Below are 24,419 nucleotides of genomic sequence, written 5' to 3' on the forward strand. Positions count from 1 at the left end.
TTAGCCTTGCACGCATGGTAACATCAAGGCACAGGTGCACAAGCAAAGATCCTCACCAAGTTTGATTAACACATCTACATCATCGGTCTACTTGTAAGACTTTGCTTTGGGATCATTTTAAGCTGCCCTCAGTTATATGGACCCCTTCAAGGCCTACGTCACGATGACGTCACGGTGTTTACCGGAGGCAAAAATAACTTGCCGCTGCAGGCAACGAAAGTGTAGCTAGAAGTAAACAACGCTGGTTGTCTGTAGAAAATGTCGTCTTTTTGTGTTTTTGGTTGCCAGAACCGTAAAAGCACCAACAAAAACTTGAAATTCTATCGCATCCCAGCCTCTACCAGTCAGAGTAATTACAGACGGCTGTGGTTAAACGTGATTAGGCGAAAGGACTGGACTGAGACTATCATCAACAATGCTCGTGTTTGCAGCGCACACTTCATATCAGGTAAGATTTAACTATCAGCTTCAGCTTGGACAATGATATGGGCTTGGCTTAGTTGTGATTGAAATTACTCAAGTTAGTCATTATTTTTGGGATTCTTTTTAATGCACGGACTTACAAAAAGTCCGTGTTTACATGCTACATGTGCGAATGCTAACCGCTCGCTAATCAAACGTTAGCTGTATGCTTCAGTTTTGTCGAGGCGAAAGCCCCCCCACAATGGTTCCGATAAATTTTTTGTAGGAGAGGTACATGCCTCGTATATCCTCGTCTTCTGTCCCTGTCGTTGACTTGGCAGCACTTGCGACCGCACGACACAAAAGTCCTCGCGCAAGTTGTTATAGTCTAAATTTTGAACATGTCCATTCAAGACGTAGTTAGTTGTAGACATGTAATAATTTATAGGCCTTCAGTTTATCTTTAGTATAAACGCTCAGTTTTTCTATAAGGTAGATTTAAATGTCCGGCCATTGCATGGTGGCTAGTCCCGTTAAATCATCTTTCCAGTGCGTGAGTGCGTAGGTGTCAGTAAATATCGTCCCATCAGTCAGAGTTAACTTTTTAAAATAACATTCACGGTCGTGGGGAGTCAATTTACTCACATATGAACTCAAATGGCCGTTTTCCGCGTCCTTTCCGATGTGAACTTTCTGTGAAAATATGCTGACCGGTGTTCGAACCACATGTCACTGATGTGTTTTTGCCTCCAGCTAAGCCCCGCCCTTTAAATTGCATCACTTTGTTTACAAACTTTGAAGGGGTCTATACAGTATATACATTTATTTATTTTACCATGACCGGTTATTCTCCATCTAGTTCATGTGAGTTTGTGATGCTAGCCGACCGCTAAGCTAACGTACTCGCAAGGAGACGGTGTGCGCGTTGCTTCGCAAGTCGCTTTACAAGTCGCTTCACTTTGCCACATCCAATATGACTGTGGTGGGGACAGTGTACAGTATGTTGGCTATGGTAATGGGAGTTATAACATTCCACTTTTCCCTGTAATGAACTCCTTCCCTATTTTGGCATTGTGGTTTTATCTTGCTGCACATTGAAGGATTTCCCAAACATTTGCTTGCAACTTCCCTTCAATTGGCAGACAAAATGTTTGCGTAGACCCCTCAGTTGGTTTTGCTGCTGTCATCTTGCGACATCAATGAAGATTGATCTTGTACCAAAAGAAGCCATGTCAACCCAAGACATTTTATTACCTAACCTGTTTCATAGATGTGCTTGTGATTATGAGCAGATCATTTTCTTTTTTGAAGTTTAAACTTTCTATCACTTTGTAAATGTTAATCTCATCAGTCCATAACATATTTTTGAAACACAGATTTTTTTAGGTTTGTGTCTGTAGTTTATGGTAGATTACAACCAGGATTTCCAAATGAGTGGTTTGCATCTTCTGGTGTATCCTCTTTACTTTTGTTCATAAAGTCTTAGATGATGATAACTTTAACCCATGTCCTGTGGACGTTACTACAAACAGTTGTTTGGGAATTTTTCACAACTCTCACAATGGTTTTTTTTTTTTTTTTTTTTTTTTTGTTATCAACAGTGCTGTTTTTTTCTTTTCTTTTTTTTTTTTTTTTTTTTTGATCAACCGCTGACTCGAACTGTGTCGTATAGTAATTTATTTCTTCCTCAGCCATCCAAATGATTGTAATTTGAAGTAAAATTGGGGTTCGGTGTGTGTATCTCAGCTCACTTGACAACACAACGTGCACTGTTTCTAACATGCCAATATGGTTGCTTTCGGAAGACTTGACAATCTTACCTGTCACTGTATGCAGCTGCTGTGGCAGCAGTAGGCTGGGCAAATCTGTAGGCAGCGTAACCACCCTGGAAACACATGCATACACTCATGTGAGAACAACTGAAGATGAAGTATTTTGTACAAATGATAGCTATTCTCTGCAAGCCTTTATTTGTCCAGTTTTTGTTCATGTGAAGAACACAGTAAGGTATTCATTTGCTATCACAAGAAATTTGTTGTTTAAACATACAAAACATTTTTGACAGTTTAGTCCTCGTTGGTGTTGCATGAGAAATAGGTATGATTGCAACATGCATCACTACAACCACAATACACTCAAATTTAATTAAGGATCTGATTGACTATATCCAGGTTATGTATAAAGTTAAAAAAAAAATAGAAGTTACCAAATAGCATCCCCAACTCAGAGAGAGTTTTATGGTTTAAAAAAACAAACAAACAAAAAAACGGCAACCAGTTAGAACTAATATGAAGCTTATGGAACAGCTGCAGTGATGAACTGAAATCATCATGTAAAACACTGGGTAGCTTTAAATACATCTTTAAAGTTGCTGTTTTGTTACTGTTTCAGCTGCCCAGCCAAAGATGAATGAACAGTTGGACAAATGCTGTGGCTGTTGTGCAATTTTTAGACACTGGCAAAACATATTCAATTCAATTCAAAATGTTTATTTCATTCTTTAAAAAAGAAATGAAAGGGGACAGAAAGAAGTGAAACATATCTGCCCCCGATACATATATATATATATGAAAATAATAATAATAATAATAATAATAATAATAATAATAATGATGATGATAATAATAATAATAATAATAATAATAATAATAATAAACAAAATAAATTACATTAATACAGGGATCATACAGACATTTCATTTAAATTAAAATTATTTATGTATTTATGAATGTAAATGAAATTATCTGTCATGATTGGGTTTTGTGCATGGCAGGTCTTTGTTTCTTGCAGTTGGGTGTGGCTGGCAGATGAAAGGACACACCTGGGCTCAATTGGGTCATCAACTTTCCTCAATAAGAAGCCTGGTCTTCACCCAGGATGGTGCCAAAGAATTCTGCCCCATGCGTTAGTGACACAGTATTTCGTCTAGTGGCAATAGTTTTTGCATTTGGGCTGATGTGACCATTAAGTTAAAGTTATTTTTTTTTAACCTGTTTGCTCTGGATCTTTGTTTTTATTTTGTTATAATTTTCTTCATCAAGATTCTACAGCCAGCCCACCCTCTCCCTGTCTGATTGCCGACCTCCTCAGTTTTTTTTGTTTGGTTGTTCCCTGACCTCAGCAAAATAAACTGACTCTTTTGGTTCAAAATTTGACAAAATTGAGGTCAGCAATTTTAAGGGTTGATTGTAAAGATCTGTGCTCAACCTTAAAGGTTTCACTGTAAACAATAAATACAAATGAAGACAAAAATGCCATTTGAAATTCTCTGACTGCCGAAGACGATTAATAACGATTAGTAAAATTACGATCAATGGAATGCAATCTTTCATTTAATACCCACATTGTATATGTAGTAAAGGCAAACAATATTCTTTTTGGCTTGAAAGTTAAAATGCTCGAAATCGGCTGGCACTGTGCTTTTCTTTCTTTTTTCTTTTTTCTTTGGATAACGTGGCAGTCAAAGAGTTTTAATAGGGAAACACGCCTCATAGTCAAGAGGTTTTAGGTTCAAATCTTGGCGCAGGTGTGTGGAGTTTATATGTTCTCAATGGGTTTTCTATGCGTGCAATGGCTTCCTCCAACATGCGGATTATGTTAATTGCAAACAAAATGTTGTCCATCTAAATGCGAGTATGTTTTTGTCTACATTTGCCCAGCGGCTGGTTGGTTACCAGTTTAGGATGTACTCTCGTTGTGCCCAAGTCAGCTGGGATAGGCTCGAGCTCAACCACTCCCATATGGAGGGTAAATGGCTAACAAAATGAATGAATGTGTCATGACTTGGGTCATGCAGGGGTAATGTTTGGATCTTGACTCATGACTGGGTCACGCCAGGGTTATGTTTGGGTCATGACCGTGAGGTCAAGTGTCTGTTATGTACTGATGTAACCAGCATTAGTTTCAACTGGTTTTATGCTATGTAATGCTATGTGATGTCGGGAGCTATGTGATGTCAAGAATCTTTAATCTCTTTACTGGGTCAACAGCCAACCAGATGATTCCATGTCATTACTGTTACCCACATGTCTAGCCACAACCAATGAGATAGATTGATTTCACTGTCTATTTAAGACAAACTGAGAAGTGTGTGTTTTTGTCGGATTATTGCTTCTGTTACCACTGTTCCTCTGTGCAGCTCCACAGCCCAAGGGGGCTTGGTGTCTCGTGATTCTCAATGCATTCTCGTTTTTCGTTGAATCAAGTTGTGTAAATAAAGAGTTAGTTAAAACCTTATTTGGATCTGCTCTTTGGGATCCAACCTCCAGCACATGACAGAAGATATGCATTAAGTAGCAACAATTATATTGGTTTTGTTGTAGCTTTAGGAGATGGAAATGTAACATTTTACCAATTAGAGCTAAATTACTTCATACGTGATGGCTGGACATTCTTAATAGTTTTTTTTTTCTTCAATTTTGAAAAGTAATATAATAATAATAAACTACTTTGGGGTTGTTTTAGGTCCTCACATATAAAATAGAATGCAGGTTTATTAGTTTGTGTTCTTTGCAGTTGTGGTGCATAAAACACAGTAACAAGGTCTTTTATCAATAGGGGCTTTCTTGACCAGGCTGCAACCTGAAAGTATCTGTCTGTCCTGCCACCAGCGATGGAATATTACTACTATAAAGTGTGAAGTTGAGAGAAAGGAATAGTTAGAAGGTGTGATGATGGACTGTGGTGGAATGAACAGTCTGCCCCTTTAAGCAACCAGCCATTGCAACGGGGGACTGTCACTCCTAACTGAGTGACTAATGGAGGCTGTGTGTGTGTATGGTAACAGTTGGCGTGGTCAAGGTTTGGCCACCCAGCACTCAATCTAACGTAGGGAATGTTGTCATCCATCACATTTACTGATGCGTTGACAGAGGACAGGTGGAGCAGGACTCTTTATATCCAGGCTACGCTCATATGGCGTGACATTACTTATATGCACCATCACTTGTTTCCCTTACAGAATATATTCAGTTTGTTTTTCCCCCTCAGTGTTCTTGAGTTATAGGGCAAACATAATACAACAGCAGCAACCCCCCATGTTTCATGAAGTCATTTTCTAATTAGAAAGGCTGAGCAAAACACATGAGGTTTGGATACTTGTACTTTAAAGGCTCACATGGGAAATTTACTTTAATGCTTCCTGAGCACTTATTCCATCAGTTATATTACAGCTATGTCACTCTCGCAAGGCTGCTCTTCACTCCCCCGTATTCTTCTCTTAAACAATCATGAATGCTGTCTGCAATATCGGACGTGAACAATTAAAGTAAGTTTAGGTAATGGTTCCAAATGATTCAAACCAATTTATATCTGTCAGATACAACATAATCAGACAAACAATATCAGTAGAGAAGTATAATAAAGCTATTTCAGATAATGAAGCAATTTTGTAAAGGTTTTTTCTTTCTTTCTTTTTTTTGGCACCTCTCACAGCGGGTGCAACATCTTAAGAAATCTGCCACTTTGGTAAAACTACTGCTTTATTGAAGGTAAAAAGTGACAGGAACTTTTAAACTATGTCATGTTTATTAATTGTCTGATTGCAGTATGGGACCACAGGGCTAAAGGCCCAAGCAAGTCAAATATTAAAAGAGCATTTTCCTACAACAATGATCCTCCTAAGTTACTGAATCAATACAATCTATGTACTGTTTGTAATCTAAACACATAATTTAAACAAGTTTTCACAATACAGTATCACATTTTTCTTGATATTTCCCCATGTTTCGGTGCACACTGTCCTGTATATTAGTTCTTTGTGCTAGTTCAGAAAGTAACTCAAACGGCCGGTTAAAGGAAAAGTGTATTAATTGTGGGATTTGTTGAAGGCAAATACCATGTGAGGTCAGAGATGGCTGTCGCATGCAATGTCATACCAGTAAACAATACTTACATAAATATCTGCACCATAAAATCCATCCTGGTAAACAACACTGTAGAGGATGCAAACACAAACAAACACACAATAAAACAAAACAAAAAAACATCCATATTAGTGCATGTTGACATGCAGGCACTGGGCTGGTTACCAACCAACCCCCATGTCCACAATCCAAAAGGACAACCAACTGAAAATAAATAATAAGAGCGGAGTCAAAGGGGGAATACAGCAGGCACCCCCACTCCTGTCTAATGGCTAAGTAAGGAAGCTGGCAGGGTTTCCCACTACTTTGTTTTTTTTAGGGGGAGGGGTGGGGTATTTGATGGATACCAAATGAGTAGATATAGTAATTTTTTGCATTATTATTTTTGCAACAACATGAAATTATTATATACATTATTATTACCATATCTGACCTATTGTGTGGAAATCTGGGGAAATGCATATAAAACAAATACCAACTCTGTTTTCAAATTGCAAAAGAGAGCCATAAGAATTATAAATCGATCAAAATATAAAGAATCAACACATCCACTATTTATTCAATTAAATACAATGAAATTTTATGACTTGGTTGAGTTTAAAATAGCACAAATAATGTACATTCACACATGTAAGCTTCTGTGAGTGAGTGAGTGAGTGAGTGAGTGAGTGAGTGAGTGAGTGGAAAAAAAATAATAATCCATGCGTGCTTTCAAATTGCCGCGGGAGTGTCGTCACGCAGCTGACACGTTCGCCCGGCCCCGTTTGCAACACGCCACCCCCCGCTCTGCGATTGGCTGGAGGGTTGTAAACACTGTCTTTCCACAGAAACGTCCCGCTGTTTACAAAACAAACACAAAATGGCAAAATACAGGCTGGGGAGGTGGGGGTTTAGGACAAAATCAATCCCACACGTTATGAAAAGCCCATATCTATAAACTGAAAAGTACTTAATTTGTTTAAATCCTGTATTTAAAAAGCGCATTTTCCTGAGTGAAACCGGCAGACAGCCCCTTTAAGATTTGTGAGTATTTTTTATTTATTTTTTTTATTTTTTATTTTTTTTTATTTTATTTTTTTAATACCCATATGAGGATCTCAGACCGGATTGTAACCCAGATGCCATTCATTAAATTCATACTTATTATTGGACCACTGATTTGCTTGTAATTTAACAAGTGCAACATTGTGATTTTGTTGTTTTGACCTGGACGGTGAGAGCCAAGTAAACTAAAGCCTGGTTCACACGGCAAGATTTTAAAATTGTCGGCCGATTTCCAGTCTTTGACAGTCACCACACGTGAAGAGAAAAATCACGGGAGTTCCAGTTTTGAACGTACTGTGTGTGGTGTGCGACCACACTGCACAATCAACACACCACACACGAGCCAAGTTCATTCAAGAATTTGACGGGAAGTCTCGCAAAACCTCTCGAGATTAAACGTGGCTTCCGAGTTGTCAGCATGAGTCGATCCTGGTTTTCAGCCGAAAAAGCGGCATAAAAAGAAAAGGTGTTGTTTAAAGGAGTGTAAATGGGCACTGGCGAGACATGGCTTGCCCTCGGCTCGGTGCTGGCAGCGCGGGTTGGCGTCCCACCCGGAGACCACGTTTATTTGTGGAGAATGTGCGTGCGTGTATTTAAAAAAAAAAAAAAAAAAAAAAATAGAAATAATTTAAAAAAATAAAAAGAGTGTAATAGTGCGAGCATGGACTTTCTGTTGCGTCATGACTGTTTGGATTTTGGATTCCCCACCGGCTTCCTCGCTGGCTCGCTTTCTGATTGGCTGGAGCGAAATCGGGCCAAAAATTCCAACATGTTGGATATGCCCGATTTCAAGTCGGGGGTCCTTCCGAGCGCCGATATCGGGAGGCGCCGTGTGTGATGTCACCACACACGGCAAGATTATCGCTTGCGTCTCGGCGCGTCCGTACGATTGTCGGGACGGGAAATTCGGGGCTAAAATCGGGCCAATTCTCCTGCCGTGTGAACTAGGCTTAAGGGTCCGGATCCACTAAAGGTTTGCGTAGCTTTTGCGTGGTGCTAAACGGTATAAATGAAGCAATCCGGGAGTGTCTCTAATCCACAAAGCACACGGAGATGGTCATATGCATCACTCACTCACTGTGCAGCCAAGCAAAATGTGTCTTGAAATGAGGCAATCAGTGCTTTAAGTGGGCCGGTATGCAGTGATATAGTGAGTCGTTGCATTAGTTTAATTGCATGTACAAGTTATATTAGGTTGCTAATCAAAATATGGGATTGATCAATGGAAACATCTCTCCTCATGGAATATGTAAGTCATTTCAGCATTCTTTAAATAGAATCCCTGCCGGCTTCCTTAATGCAGCTTGCAGTTATAAAGAGAGAAAAATAAACAATAAACACCAACAAAACATTCCAACAGAATGGTAGAAAATTGCATCTGACTGCCCACAGCACACAACTCTCCAGAGCTTTGAGTTTAAAGGGTCTGCAAGAGTTGTTGGGGCTCGGAAGATGTTTTATTTCATTTTGATAAATGGGTAAACTTGTAAAGAATAGTGGATGACGTCCCATTCTGACATTTTACTCAATCACAGCACAGTCCAAGACCAAGTTGACAGTAATTTTCCATGACTCCATGAAAAGCAAGTCTTGGAGCATGTCTATTGGTTAATTCAGCATGCTATGGAAGTGGGGGAGTTGGTTATCACTGCGAGGCAAAGCTTGCATGCATTGCTTTGCTGCTGCCTCTGAGCATCGAGATTCAGGGCTTGCCGTTTGAGTGAAACTAGAAAAAAAACATTAAACCGAAGGGAGATAAATAACTCAACTAGAAAAAAAAGGAAAAAAAAAACAATGCTCACCCTCCGTAAGCTGGAATGTGAGGAGGTGGCGCAGCCGCCCTGAATGTGTTGTAGACAGTCCGTCCACGACCTCGTAGGTGGGTTCCTCTGTACGCTGCTGCTGCTGCTGCTGCTGCACTGGCTGCTGGGTAGGGAAAACCTGGCACTGGGGAAAAATGCACAAATGTCACAAAATCCCAATTGATAGCATCATTTGCACCTGCACATAATCTAGTTTAATGGCAGTGGTTCAAATTGCAAAGGGCAACAATATGACTTAAAACAAAATGCAAGACTTATTAAAAGATTAAAGATGATCTTCAGCCGTTCTCTTTTTTTTTTTTTTTTTTTTTTGGGGTCTTTTAGTAACGGTTGTGTAATGAATTCATTCATCAGACCTCAATTGTTTCTTTACTTCTATTCTTAGGGAACTTGAATCTTTCGTCCTATATAACTCTACTTTCTGGTATCTAAATGCCATCAGTTGTGACCATATATACATATACAGTGTTCCGTCGTTTTCCGCTGGGGTTAGGTTCCAAAAAATACCCGCAATAAATGAAATCCGCAAAGTAGTTAGCTTTATGTTTTACAACTCTTATAAATGTTTTAAGGCTCTAAAATCCCCAACCGCACAATTTATACACATTTCTCATTGAGGCATTTACATGTTCTCACATTTCTCTCTTGTTCAAACATTGACAATGTTCAAACCTTCATAAATTTTATAAAATGGGTATATTACTGTAAAAAAATGCACTGAAAAAAAAATCCGCGATACAGCGAGACCGCGAAAAGTGAACCGCGTTATAGCGAGGGAAGACTGTATAGGGGTGTGTGTGCGTGCGTGTGGGGGTGTGTGGGTGTGGGTGTGTATATATATATATATATATATATATATATATATATATATATATATATATATATATATATATATATATATATATACACATATATTGTCATATCCCATGGACAAAAGAAGGAGAAGGTGCATGCACTTTTTTTGCCTCCACTTGGAGCAACCCTAAAATTTGAGTGGTCTGTGTCAAATCTGGCTTTGCAAACATTATGCTGTTGACTTAAGCTGTTTTCCTCTTACGTGTGTCAGAGGCTGTAATAATAAGTCAAGCATCCCAGAAAGGTGCAGCAACATATTGGACTTGAAGTTTGGATGTGGGTACAATATTAAGCGAAGATACTGACGATATTGTAAACAGGGTTGTAGAATCCAGAAAGTAAAAACCAGAGGTGTGCATTTCCGTCAATCATCAATTCCCGTCAAAGACGATGCCCACCTTTCGGCAAGTGCTTAAGAGATACACGGACTAAGCATCGACTGAAGCAGGTTCATGTCCGTCAATTGGGGTGAGTCCAGACAGTCCTTCCCATGTTGTATATATTTGTGAAGCTTCTTGTCAGAAAGCATTTACCCAAAATGCAGAAGCAGTCGGAGAAAGGCGGGAATCGTCATCTACGGTAATTGACGATTGGCGGACGTGCACACCTCTGGTAAAAACCCTGCTACAGTTTAGCTTTAGCCACAGGTGCTTAGTCAAATGGCAGCTAAATGAGCTGGTCTCCACCTGAAGAAGTACCTGTGGCTAAAGCCAAACTGTTTCAAGCTTTTTACTTTCTGCACCTGGCTTCCCCAAATCTGATTGTAAGAAGGACTTCAAGAAAGTTATCAGATGTATTTAAACTGCCACTCTTTTCTTTTTTGTATTTTAGTCCTACGCAATATGCCAGCGTTGGCATACAACTGTGGTATATTGACATGAAGGCTCAGCTCTCCAGTCAGACCCAATCACACCCTGGCCGGTGCTTATGATTTTAATAATCTTGTGCAGAGGTCCTCAACTATCGTGGGTGGCCGCACAAACATACCGAACAAAAAAAATATGTTATTGGCTTGATCAAAGAGTTGCAGTGAGTCAGCACTTGCAGCATTTTAGTTGTGATTGATATTTATTGTTGAAGAAATTGGTGATAGTGTACTTTTTCTCACAATAATCTCACCATCAACTGCATTGAGAGGTTCTGCATCAGACACAATCCCAGACAACCATTAAAGTAAAAGACAAGCTTCGGAGTGTTTCTTTTTTTTTTTTTTTTTTTTTTTGGCGGTGATCACTTTTGGTTGACTTGCTAAAGTGCTCCACTTCCTTGTTCACCAAGGGACACCCCTCCTCCGCTCTGGGGCGCACGAAAGCGCGAATGAGTGGCAATCGTTCCAAAAAACTCTACGCGGTGAAACGCTCGCGAAGGAAGCGTTCCAGTTCGCCTTTTTCGGATTTGGTGAGAACCGTAGATAAGCGATGAAGAAGTATATAGTCATTTGTCACGTGGTTTACAATTAGATTATGGATGTCATGCTGGCTCTGTGTGCTGAGCTGTAAATGAAGTGAATGAAAAAAAAAAAATTCCAATCGAAATCTCGCAAAACTTCTCGAGATTAATCGTAACTTCAGAGTAAACAAGAATGGAGGACCATGACAGCCAATTATGTCGTGACACTTGGCGGTTTGTTATTAGTAGACAAAAGCGACATAAAAAGAAAAGTTTTTGTTTAACACCAGTCCAGCAATAAAGGCCACGATTCAGACTGATGTCCAGATTTTCCTTTAATTTCTCCTTCTTGACTTTTGTCTCAAATTTCACTTTCGGGCGCTTTAGTCGCCCCAAAGCAAGTCTCTGATTTTTCCGTTAAGTGTGGATGTGTTTTTTGAGGAAAGTGGCATTTCTAGGTGCCCATCTGCGCTCTACTCTACTCTTTGGTTCAGGACTTTCACGAACTGAGTGTCATCGTGGGTCAGTCAAAGAACTTCCATCATTATTTAAAGTAGTGTAAACAGCGCACGCATGGACTTTCTGTTGACTGTTTTGATTTTGGATTCCTCGCCGCCTTGCTTGCACTTGGTTGTACGTCACCGTCAACCGGCTGCATGCTCGTTTGTCCTCGGGGCACACCACACACAGTGAGAAGTCGGGTTTTTTGATTTGAGATCAGAGCGCCCCAAACGACCTTCCGAGCGGCCGAGATCACTCTGCACACACCACACTCAGTAGGATTATCTGTTAAGATTATTATTTTTTGGATATTTTGCGTGTCCTTACGGTTGTCAGGAGGGGAGATTCAGAGCTAAAATCGGGCTAATTCTCTTGCCATGTGAACCACGTTTTAGCGGAGGAAAAGAAAAATTCCCTCAGAAGTGATGAGGGAAATCCAACGATATATGGACATGGATGGCAATTATCTTTGTTAACCTGGTGCAAGCATCTCTTCATGTCTTTTGGTACCATACCGATAAGTCATGCCTAAAATTCCTCACGAAGAAGGAAGCCTTAGGGTTAGAGCTCCAAGCATAGCTCACATTTTCTTGGGAAATTTAAGGAGTCCAAGAACAGTAGAGGTCAGACTCTTAATTTTATGCTACAGAAAAAGAAAATGATTTTAATGAACAAATAAACACAATTTCTTCTAATTCTTCATTTCATTTAGTAGTAACGAATAAAGAAGATGTTTAGGTGAAACGTAACTGAGTTAAGGAATACTTTTCAGTAGGAAATTTGAAGTAGTGATATGTGGAGTGGTAGAGGTGTACTGTTGCTGTTATTAACTTATCGTTAATCTAATTGGGGAAACCTGACACCAGGTGTAATTTGAGAGTGAGATGAGAGAAGGTGAAGATGAAGCTGAGGAATGATTTCCTCGCCTAATTATGCAACTCTTCAAAAAGGAGATCTAATGAAATGGTAATAGAAACAGTGAAGCATTCATTGACCTAATGAAAAATGGAAGGTTTGGGCCAAAGGACAAGAGTTTCTCAAAGACAGTGAAGGAAAAGAGTAAGGCTGGTAATTGTACCTATTCATCTTTTGTCACCTTGATTTAAAGGCCCGGGCAACCATGATACTGATTCTGTACTGAAATTATCCACAGTACATTACTATGTCTTTGATTTGAGCAAAATTTAGGACTAAAAAGTTTCATTGTGAATATATATGAAAATACACATGGGTAATTTTCATATTATTTGATCAATGACAGTATAGACATACTGCATTGAATTCATTTTACTGATTTAAGTATTTGAATTATTGGCACTTATCATTTGGCAATAAGTGATTGGCCGCTAACCAGTTTAGGGTGTACCCTCCCTACTGCCCATACACAGCTGAGTTAGGCTCCAGCACCCCCCACAACCCTTGTGAGGAGTCAGTGGTTCAGAAAATGGATGGATGGATATACATCACTTTTTAAGTAATATTTTTCAAACTTTAAATGACAAAATGGCTTTACCAATATGGGTCCAAAATGAAGTTTCATGATTTGCAATGTATTTTCTAAAGATGCTAATTACATTTTTGATATACAGTATTGTAATTTTAGACGTAAAAAAAAGACTTAGACTTAAAAAAAAAAAAAAAATGTAATCACACAATATCAGAAAGCAAATTAAGTTGTGCTATTTCTGAGATATGCATGGATTTGTGAAAGTGTGACACTATGCCTGAAGCGTTGTTACGAATAATTTAATACGAGTGTACGGATCATTTATACACATGTATCTGCAGAGTTTGAAGGGCATCATGTAAATCGTGCAATTCACACGTTTTGTATTTCAGTATTTTGTAAGGCCCCAAATACATAATTTGAAAAGCAGAAGAGTTAACTCAAAGTGTTGCTGGCAAACCACTGAGATGAATTAAACAAATTAAACAAAGCAAAAGACAAAGCAAATATATACTGCACTGACAGTAAAGTCAAGATCAAGAGCAGATGAACTCTTGAACTTGTATTTATTTACTCAGCCGTCAGCTGCTAAGATGTACTCATGGAAACAATGCTGAGAACAGGTTTCTTGAAGCTCCATTCGGTCTGTGTGACTCCTGCTTTCCTTGCCATCCACCTTGACTACAGTAAACCAAATTCTCATTTTAAAAATAACAGTTTCAAAATTACAAGGACCAAGTAATGTTAATAAATATGGCTTTTGGGTGATCATTTACCAATTCTGACAAATATTCTAATAATCTGAAAACGCTTGTCATTCCCAAAATCTGATTTAAGTCAGAATTTAAATCGGACAATCAGCTTTTTCAAATGTGCACATTTGTGCTGTTCCTCATTGAATACAATCCTGCCCATGTATGTATATTTTCAGTTATTCTTCACAGGTTTGCCACAAACTATACAATTGAACATAATTTCTTTCTTAAAGGTTTCTCAAATATGATCTTAATATTTAAGTAACATTTCTTAACTGTATTTGATATCAGATATATTAGGATATCAGAAAGATATTTTAACAAAGCTTTAAGAATTGTATGTATTTATTTACACATGCATTTTTATTTTTTATTTTTTATTTTACTATAACCTTGTCCCTACACGTAGCACTGCGTACAGTGCTATGACCTCACAGAGGCATGTCTAGTTAATTTTACTTGAACTAAATTACTGCATTTGTTTTTCATGTGAACATATTCACCCTCATTGGCATTTTGTATGTTGGAAAGTGAGACAAAGGAAATCAATGCAAAGCCATTTTGTGATTACAGTGTGATTTATATAATGACTCCAACTGGTAAATAGAAAATATTGATTTAAAATATATTTCATGTACTACATTTTAATGCCCTGTGGAAGAACGAACAATCAGATTTCTTTTCCCCTTGTCCTTCATTCTTATTCTGAGATATGTCTTGTAATATTTTATTTTCTTTGGGTCTCTATCTCAGATTCCAAGTATTTCTACTTTAATGGCCATCATAATGAAGGATTGGGGGGGGGGGGTCGCTGGAATGACAAAGAAGTGGGGTGTTGAAGAAGTTGTGGCAGGAGTAGCAAATTGCGTGTTTGTTCTTCAGTAGAGATGACAGTTTGTTGTTATATTTGCGCAAATCAGCATAGTTCCAATTCTAAAAAAAGAATTTGCCTAGTTGCATGTTGCTTAGGAGGAAAGCAGAGGAGGGAGAGGAGAACAAAGTTCAAATGAGAGGGACGGGAAGAGAAAAAAAAGATGACGAAAATACTGGGAGAAAAAAAGGATTATGGAGAAGTTGGGCGAAAAGAAGGAAGGCAACAATAAAAGAGAATGAAAGAGAAAGTAGAGAAAGATATGTCCCCCTACCTGCATAGAATTCAGGGCTGTAGACAGCACTGACCACTGGATTCAACTTCCAGCCTGAAAAAGAAAAGACAAAGAGCAATACAGATCAGAAAATTCAGCTTGTGTTTTAATGCGGCCATCTTAAATGTTAAATGACTTGCACTTCACTAATTGCAATGCTGCATTTCTGGAATCGTATTGACTATTTAATACATTAAAAGTTTTTTTGTTTTTTGTTTGTATCTTTCTGGAAAATAAGTTGCCAAAATATCGTCACATCTCTTTTTAATCTTCAGTTTTTACAGAGCTGGTATGCAAATCAGTTGAGGATTGTTCCAACTTACAAGTACTGTCCTATTCAATCAACATGCTTCAGCTAATTTAAAAGTGACTTTGATCTAGGTTTAACTTTCACTCTACACCACTTCACATCATTATGTGTAGCGCTAGTTTCTGTGCATGGTCACTTGAGGAGCCACGGCATCAGTCCATTAAGTGTTGTCCATAAATGGGATAGTTTAGAATAGGACTAAGTATTTCATACGCTTAGTAAAAATGATTGATGAATGTGCACTAGGAAAATAATCATTAATTATCACCTTGGTTGTATTTTTCTACGTTAATTTTTGTAAAAATCAGACGGCGTGCCAACCTTGTTTTTTTTGTGTTTTTTTACATATTAAACGACAACAACAATGGGAGCCTGCTTTGCCTCCCGCTTGTGTAAGGCGATCCGCCAGTTCAGTAACTCCATCTTTATAATTCAAATTCAAAGCAATATAAATAAAGAAAACCGCTCTGTTTCTTTCTCCTTTTTGTGTTTACAAGCATGAACCTGTAATGTAGTATCAATGGAATGGTGAAAAATCCCCTCAATAGCATGGCCCTGGGGGTGGAAGAGATCTAGAAAGACGATGGGAAAAATAGGAGACTTAAAAAAAAAATGGCAGTCCACCACCTTGGTCTGCCAATCCAGAGGAATTGTCTATGCAAAATCGTAGAGTCAACCAAGACAGCCCCACAATATCCACAGACTTTCTTGATGTCATCTCATCTTGGCCCTACCATCGAGGGGATTTTTCACCACCTCAGTGACCTCAAACCCAGAGAAAAGAGAGCCGACTGGAGAAAGGAGGACTAAAGGGTGTGTTCCAACTATTGTAAAGGGTGATCACACTCCTCAGCCTCCCTAGTAAGGCCAATTAAGTGTTTATGGAGAGGACGGTCCATTGGAAACTGTGAATGGAGCTCCAAGTGTAAAACAGTTGGCTTTTGTGTTTACATACTGTAGCTTACTAGCTCTCGTGAAAAATGTTTTGTGCTGTAGTCAGCCAATCCTCAGTGTATTTCTTCTGACGTGCCACATCATTATATGGGTTATTCAGCCAATAAATTGCATCAGATTCAGGTAGAACTGTGTTTTTTTTTTTTTGTCCTTGTGGACCAACTCGACACCCTCAGCAGGCTTCTGGAGGGTGCATGAGAGTTTGCCCAACCAGTCTAGATGTGTTTTATTGACATGGAGAAGGTGTGTGCCATGTCCCTCTGGGGGCCCTGTATGGGCTCGCTCCTGAGTATGGGATACCAGAACTACTGACTTGTTCAGCCCCTTCTATGACCGGTGTCGGAGTATGGGTAGTCTTATTCATTTTCAGTGATGAGGCATTGAAGTTTCACAAGTGAGGGAAACATACAGCAGGTGGTCAACAGGCAGACTGCGGTGTCTGTATTGGTTCATCGTATTGAATCAGGCAACACTCTCAATTTAAAGATCAATTCACATTCCCAACATCACCTATGCTCACTAAGTGTTGGTCATGACCTAAAGAACAAGATCATGGAAATTGGTAAATGGTCTTTAACTTGTATAGCACTTGACACTCAAAGTGCTTCACACTTACTGATGGTTTTTCATCAGCAGCAAATGGGGGACGAGCATCTTGCTCAAGGACACTCCGACATGGTCACAAGGGCCAGGGATCAAACCCACAACCTCTGGGTTGTGAGACTACCACCACATTGATAGGCCCGCTGATCTTCCTCATGGAGAGAAAACAGATCAAGTGGATTGAGAAATTGGTTGTGCTGCCTCCCTGACCCTCCTTGCTGAGGTGTTCCAGGCATACTCGACCAGGAGGATGTCCCGGGGACACCCAGGATACACTCGAGAGCCCATGTCAGATTTCTATTTGTATTTAAATGTGAACAGCAATTAATTCAGTTTAATATACGCAGCACAAATGTTCAATCACCCCCACATAGACTATATTTAAAATGATTTGTTTAAGTTGATAAAGCATTTTTTCCCTGTCAGTCCAAACATATGCTGCCCACCTACAGTGATTACTTCAGCACGTATATGTGCACTTAGGTAACCATACCATTTGCATATGGGTTGACAGTCTTCTTATTTGTCATTACTCGGGCTGTTGCATTGTTGACCTACGGTAGGTAGAGAGAAAACTTCATGAGTTATGACAATTGCTGTAAATAACAACTTGTGAAAGTTTGCATGCCTTGTCCCCTTGTGAACAAAGAAACATTTCAAAATGGAAGCAGCATATGGTATCATGTCAAACATTCATTTGTGTTTGCACAGTTGCATTCAACACTGAAAAAAAAACATCCAAAAGGGGGAAAAAAATCACCTTTCCTTTCCATTTGCATATTTTCTATTATTTTCAACATGCTCTTCACTTAGAGTGACATTTCAGTAAACGTAAAGACAAAAGTAAAAAACAAAACAAAAAAAACATAGATGCATATAGGCACTTTGGCTCATTTTGTTTGGTGAACACAGATGCATGCAGAGGGCAGGGGGGAAAAATAGAAATGTCAAAAGGGTGAGGAGGAAGAAAATATGCCGGAAGCATTATGCAACATTCAGACAATCTTGAAAAATGACATAATTGTGATGAAAGCACTAAAATGCATTCACACTTGGACAGCAGCCTTCCTATTGCATGAAAAATAAAAAAAAATAAAACCCCAAAGAACATAAATACTGTAATCAAGTCAATGAATCAACCATCCAACTCATTCCAAAATGTAAATAAAAATTAACGGGAAATTAAAATGCAGGTGCATTACTGTCAAACCAAAATTCACAAATTATTTTCCAACAATCTCGATAGGTGTGCAGATGAGTCATGTCTCAGTCAGTATCGCTCGTACACGCAATTCCAGGAGAACACTTAGTGAATGCACATGTATGTTGTCACTTAAGAAAATATGTCAATATACAGCATCAACCCAACCACAATTCAAAAAGAAACGTCACGTGAGATTTAGTGTTGCAAACGTTCAAGAGAGGAAGAGAGAGAGGAAATGCTGGCAGAATGGCTCGCTCGCCCACACTTACCATTCCCAAACCTTTTGGCCCCGCCCACTTGTTTGTGTACTGTTACCGTTGTAACTTTGTTGGATGGGGCCCTAAACAAGCTACCATTGGAAGGATGGTGGGGGAAGGAGGGGATGAGAAAGGAATAAGCATCATCGAATTCAGGTGGCTAAGAAAACTTTGCAATCATTCCACTGCACAAACGCTCTCGTTCAGCTCTTCCACTGTTAGACATAATAAAATGCAGGCCGGTCTTCCCTGTTTCCACTCATTATTATTTTGTGGTCAGCTGAGACGAAAAGCAAAAAGATATTTCTATAAACCTAGATGGGCAGTGTGTGTGAAAAATCTATACTTCCAACCCGAAGCTGGAAGTAAAAATAATCAACTCTGGTGTGCATAAAATACTTGGACTAATGCTGCTTGAAGAGATGTGTCTATGTCTGACTGTGAACAACCTCGGGCAACTTCAGGACAGTTAGTGGAAAGCATCATGGAAGTATGAATGTACCGTATTTTCCGCACTATAAGGCACATCTAAAAGCCTTCAATTTTTTTTCAAAAGCTGACCATGCGCCTTATAATCCAGTGCGTATTATATATGGATCAATATTGAGCCACAACAGGTCTCGCTGTCAAGACGCTATCAGTGACGCGTATGCGCAGAACATCCCGCCATCTTGGATCGCTAGCTAATACGAATACTTTAACTCAGAGAAAGTAATAAAACAGCTGTTTATTCATTTTGGCAGTGAATGGAGTTGTCAGAAAGCTGGTTTGTTAATCTATTAATAAAGTTTGACTGACCTATCTGACTGTTTTGTTGACATTCCCTTTAGCGCAGCACCATCTAATGGATGCATAACGTAACCCCAGCCTCTACTGTAGCGCTTTATATATGGAAAAAGTTTCAAAATATGTCATTCATTGAAGGTGCGCCTTATAATGCGGTGCGCCTTATAGTGCGGAAAATACGGTACAACAACTGAGTTATGTTTTGTACAGTCACGGGAAACACTTTGCTTGGTGACATTATGCTCTGTGTGCGCATTGAACAGCCTTGGTACTTTGGTTTTTGTCTTAATTCGTGACAGATATTCGTGACGTCTCAGCTGGTAAAAACAACAATTTAAAAGCCAAAAAAACAACAACAAGCTTACACTATGTAGCTCAGTAACAAACTTATTGTTTTGGAGGTTGGGGTTTCCAGAAGTAATAAAAATGGTCACAATCGGGTTGCAATCATTTTACTTGACAATATTTAGTTTGATACGAAAGATGCCAAGTGTGTCCAATAAGTGAACCATGACCAAATGTTAATGTGAAATATACTGTCATACAAACAAACAACAAATGTACAATGGCCAAGTTCATAAAATGAATTTTTATATTTAATAGGCAATTGAATTCCAGTGTCCTAAAAACCCAGCATTACCCCCATACCAGAATGTTTTGACCCAACTTGTCATATGCCACCTAGAATCGCCTGCCAATCACTTGAAAACTTTATTTAAAATTCAGTTAATAGTTTTTTCCGAGAACAGAGCTTTACTATGATCCCAAAAGATGACACTTTGATGATAATAATCTGTGCACAAATCTTTATTTCTAATTAAATTATTAATTTATTCTTTGTTTTAAATTATATCTTTTTATTCCCAAATAGTTCAAGAGACCACATAAATACAAATAGAGTTCCAAAGTTTAATAATAAATCAGACACAACTGGCAAAGCAATCGGTTTGATTTTATTTGATTTTTTTCTTCAATCAGAAATGCTTTGCGCTGGTTTAGGGTTATTTTACAGGAGGCACATCACTGAAAAAAAAGGTTGCGAACCACTGTTGTATTGCATTGTGATCAATTCAATCAGTGCAATGGTAAGCAACCATGGTGACTTGAGGAGTCATTGTGACTTGGTCTCAAGTTGACTCAAGTCACTCTTTTGATGATTTGTAACTAGACAAAAACTAAAAGAATTGAAACTTGACTTGGGAGTTAAAGATGGCAAAATGATGATGATGATGATGATGATGATGATGTAATTCTCAAATTGTGGTATGGTGGCTCCCTCTCATGTCACTTAAAATAATCACCAACTTAAATCTTCAAAATGTGCATAATGTTAAATTCTTATAATCCAGCAAAGCTGGGCAAAATTCAGAAGGGAATTGAGAATGACTAAATTCCAGTTCAATTCTTGAATTTGAAGACTTGTCTTCTTTCTGTTCCATTTCATTCTAGATTGACGAATTTGTATTTATATATATTATATATATTTTTTTTATTATTTATCAACATGTCATCAACATCACTCTTATTTATTTATTTATTTATTTATTTATTTATTTATTTATTTATTTATGTTTTAAATAGTAGGGACTCTGAAGTATCCAGTTGTATTTTGTTCTTTCATAAATCAAATCAAATGAAATGAAAAAATGAATTGAGGTGACAACAGGAAGCAATTCAAATTTCAATTGCAGGAAGTAGAATAGAAATTCACAGTTATGAGGTGCAGTCTTCGATTCTGGCTCCGGCTTTCCTGTGTGGAGTATGCATGTTCTCCCCGTGCCTGTGTGGGTTTCTCCGTGTGCTCCATTGTCCACCCACATTCCAAAAAAGATGCATGGTAGGCCAATTGACCACTCCAAAGTGTCTGTAGGTGTGATGTCGTCTATGTGTGCCCTGCGATTAGCTGGCGACCAGATCAGGATGTACCCCGCCTCCCGCCCCTTGACAGCTGGGAGAGGCACCAGAATGGCCGCGACCCTCCTGACAATAAGCGGTTTGGAAAATGGATGGATGGAAGTAGCGATGGTCTTAAATTGACTGATGCTGTAAATGACTTGCCACGCATTTTTTGGGCACCCTTGAGTCATCGGCGCACACACCCACAGCCTCGCGCTGACCAGTTAGCTTGGGATTCAGAAGCTTTGCTGACTATTTTGGCACATAATCTCTTTGGGAAGAGGGCATTCCTCGCTTGCTAAAAACGCAAACAGAAGCAGAATATATAAGGCCAAAAAGAGGATTTAGAAAAGACGAAGAATTAGCAACATTTCGATCCGACCCCGGTGAAACGGAATAAATGGATAGATGGATATTTAGGCTCTATTGCAATTAACTCATGCTACAGTATAAAAGTAGTAGCCATGGCTAACATTAGCTTGTTTATAGTCCTAATGCTGGCTTAGTGTTGGTAGCACTGCTATTTTGTTGAAGCTGGACAACATTCTCAGTGACGCTTAATCACAACTACACGTTTGCATAATTGCATGACTTCATGAATAGCCATGTTTGAGAATTGTGCTTGTGCATGTCAGTCAGAGGCACGACTTTGGTCAGATACAAGAGAGAGAGGGGAGGGGGCGGATTAGCGACAAAATGCTGAACAAACTGCAAACGCCCCATCAGTTAAAAACAACTACATGGAATGACTTAATTAGCTTTCAAAATGAACTACACCTAAGATTAAACCGTGGTGTAAATCTGGTGAAAAAATAAAAAATAAATAAATAATGAAATTATACTCAACAAAAATCTAAACGCAACACTTTTGTTTTTCAATGAGATTAATTCAACGATCTAAACCTTATACCACATACACAATATCACAATTACTGTCAAATATAATATATAATAAGAAAGAAAAGTAAAACCATGAAGCAAACTAACAAAGATCATCTTTTTTTTTTCTGCAGGAAAAGGAGTCCCTCTGAGATATTCGAAAAGTCAAGGTGTCTCTTTCCGCTAGACTTGACTTGCTTCGTCTTGGGAGGATGAAGTCTGACCCAGAAGAAGCATTGTGGTGACCCAACCATGGCACTAAATCTGCATCAGAAATTAAATTCAACCTACAGCAGGGGTGTCAAACTCATGTTAGCTCAGGGGTCACATGGAAGAAAATATATTATCAAGTGGCCTGCATCGGTAAAATAACGGTATATAACTTAAATCGATTGCCGTCATTTATACGCATATTTCCGTGGACCAGCCCTAAATTACGGAGCTCAACTGTAATCATATTGTTCTGAAAAATAACACAAATGCAAATGGAACGCGGCAACACTTTGCCGATATACGTTCCGGACGTGTTAAATCCACCTGTTTTGCATATATGTTGTTCCCAGAATGCATTATGTGGCGCAGTTAATGATGTGAAAAGGGCGCTAATCCTTACTAGTCATTGAATTTTTTTCATATGTAAAACGTTTATGGGTCTATGATTTAAAATATTATTATTATTATTATTATTATTATTATTATTATTATTATTATTATTATTATTATTATCATTATTATTATTACTATTAATAATAATTTTAACATAAACGTAACTTTAAGTTGTGTGTAAAATGACATCCAGGACGATTCCCCGTACAAGTTGCATTGCTCATCTAAGTACTGCTTGTGAAATTACAAATGTATATGTTTTAATTGTGGCCGGCTGAGTAATTAGTCCGACATTACAATTTTTTATTTTATTTTTTTTAATTAACAAAATCATCTCACGAGGCGGATTAAATCCCTTTGCGGGCCTGATCCGGCCCACGGGCCGTATGTTTGACACACCGGACCTACAGTGAAACAAACTCAAAACTGTCGGCACTTGGCCTAATGTGCCTCTGCGCAGAGTTTACGGCACTGAACTTGCACTGGGCACGAACATAAGCCCTTTGTGTCCAGCTTGTAATGTACTGGCCTTAAATGTGATTGAGGGAAGAAAAAAAAAAAAAAAGATTGAGAACTATCGAGCAAAAGTGTACTTGCATTTTATAAATATTCTATGTGCTAATGACGCCATTATCAAAAAGATTCTCATTTACACAGCAGCACAAATGCACGGTGTCTCTGCCATAAGGTGCCCATACTCCTCATACCGACTGCTTATTCTCCTGATTTTAGTCAAAAGCACATTTATAATATATTCATATAAGTTATGGGAGCAATGTGTCTCCACCGGGAACAGTAAATGCACACTCACTTGAGGTGCCGTTATCAAGCTCATTATCTCGAGCAGCAAGTAACAACAGTCCTGTTTTCAACTTTTCAAAAGTGAATGGGATGTACCGTATTTTCCTTACTACAAGGCGCACCTAAAAGCCTTCATTTTTTTTCAAAAGCTGACCATGCGCCTATATATATAGATCAATATTGAGCGGCAACGGGTCTAGCTGTCAAGACGCTATCGGTGACCCTGTACGATCGGTGACGCACATGCGCAGAAGATCCCGCCATCTTGGATCGCTAGCTAATACGAATACTTTACCTCAGAGAAAACAATAAAACAGCTGTTTATTTATTTTGGGAGTGAATGGAGTTGTCAGAAAGCTGGTTTGTAATCTATTAATAAAGTTTGACTGACCTATCTGACTGTTTTGTTGACATTCCCTTTAGCGCAGCACCATCTAATGGATGCATAATGTAACCACAGCCTCTACTGTAGCGCCTTATATATGGAAAAAGTTTTAAAATGCGTCATTCATTGAAGGTGCGCCTTATAATGCAGTGCGCCTTATAGTGCGGAAAATACGGTAATCTTCTTGCATGTGCACATGAACGTGCAATAATTTAGAAATGACTATCAGAATTTGAAAATAAATTCTAACTCCAATTAGACATTTTAGAAGATTAACATTGTGAGACCAAATGTTATTACACATTGAAAGCAGTTTTGTATGTGATGGGCCAACACAACAGTTTCTATCCATTTTCATTAAATTAAAAAAATAAAAATAAAAATCTTGTGATCTTGTGTAAGCTGGCAAAGGCTCCATTTTCCATGCGATCCTGAACAGGAAATGTGGTAGAGAGAGAGAGATTTTTTTTTTTCTGTTTTTCTTTGCAGCACTTTGGGCAGTACAAATCCTAA

General features: G+C 38.6%; 1 protein-coding gene and 1 long non-coding RNA gene across 10 annotated transcripts in view; one reads left to right on the plus strand and one right to left on the minus strand.

Annotated features, from left to right (window-relative positions):
* rbfox1 (RNA binding fox-1 homolog 1) overlaps positions 1 to 24,419 on the minus strand; it is a 372,128-nt gene that overhangs the window by 17,025 nt on the left and 330,684 nt on the right. For 6 of the 9 annotated variants that reach the window (XR_013285332.1, XM_077534130.1, XM_077534155.1 and 3 more), the window contains 5 exons: positions 17,586 to 17,646; positions 15,226 to 15,279; positions 9,113 to 9,257; positions 6,296 to 6,335; positions 2,223 to 2,287 (listed from right to left, as the gene is read on the minus strand). Coding sequence is in view for 7 of the 9 variants with exons in the window: in XM_077534130.1 (XP_077390256.1) it covers positions 2,223 to 2,287; positions 6,296 to 6,335; positions 9,113 to 9,257; positions 15,226 to 15,279; positions 17,586 to 17,646 (365 nt within the window). In the remaining 2 variants the exon portion in view is untranslated. The remainder of the gene's footprint in view (positions 1 to 2,222; positions 2,288 to 6,295; positions 6,336 to 9,112; positions 9,258 to 15,225; positions 15,280 to 17,585; positions 17,647 to 24,419) is intronic. The other 3 variants (XR_013285334.1, XM_077534163.1, XM_077534146.1) reach the window with 1 other exon arrangement.
* Positions 34 to 23,630, plus strand: LOC144026998 (uncharacterized). The gene is made up of 2 exons (XR_013285351.1): positions 34 to 448; positions 22,249 to 23,630. It is a non-coding gene; the product is annotated as an uncharacterized LOC144026998 (long non-coding RNA).

This window comes from Festucalex cinctus, chromosome 1, assembly GCF_051991245.1.
Source record: "Festucalex cinctus isolate MCC-2025b chromosome 1, RoL_Fcin_1.0, whole genome shotgun sequence".
NCBI lineage: Eukaryota > Metazoa > Chordata > Actinopteri > Syngnathiformes > Syngnathidae > Festucalex > Festucalex cinctus.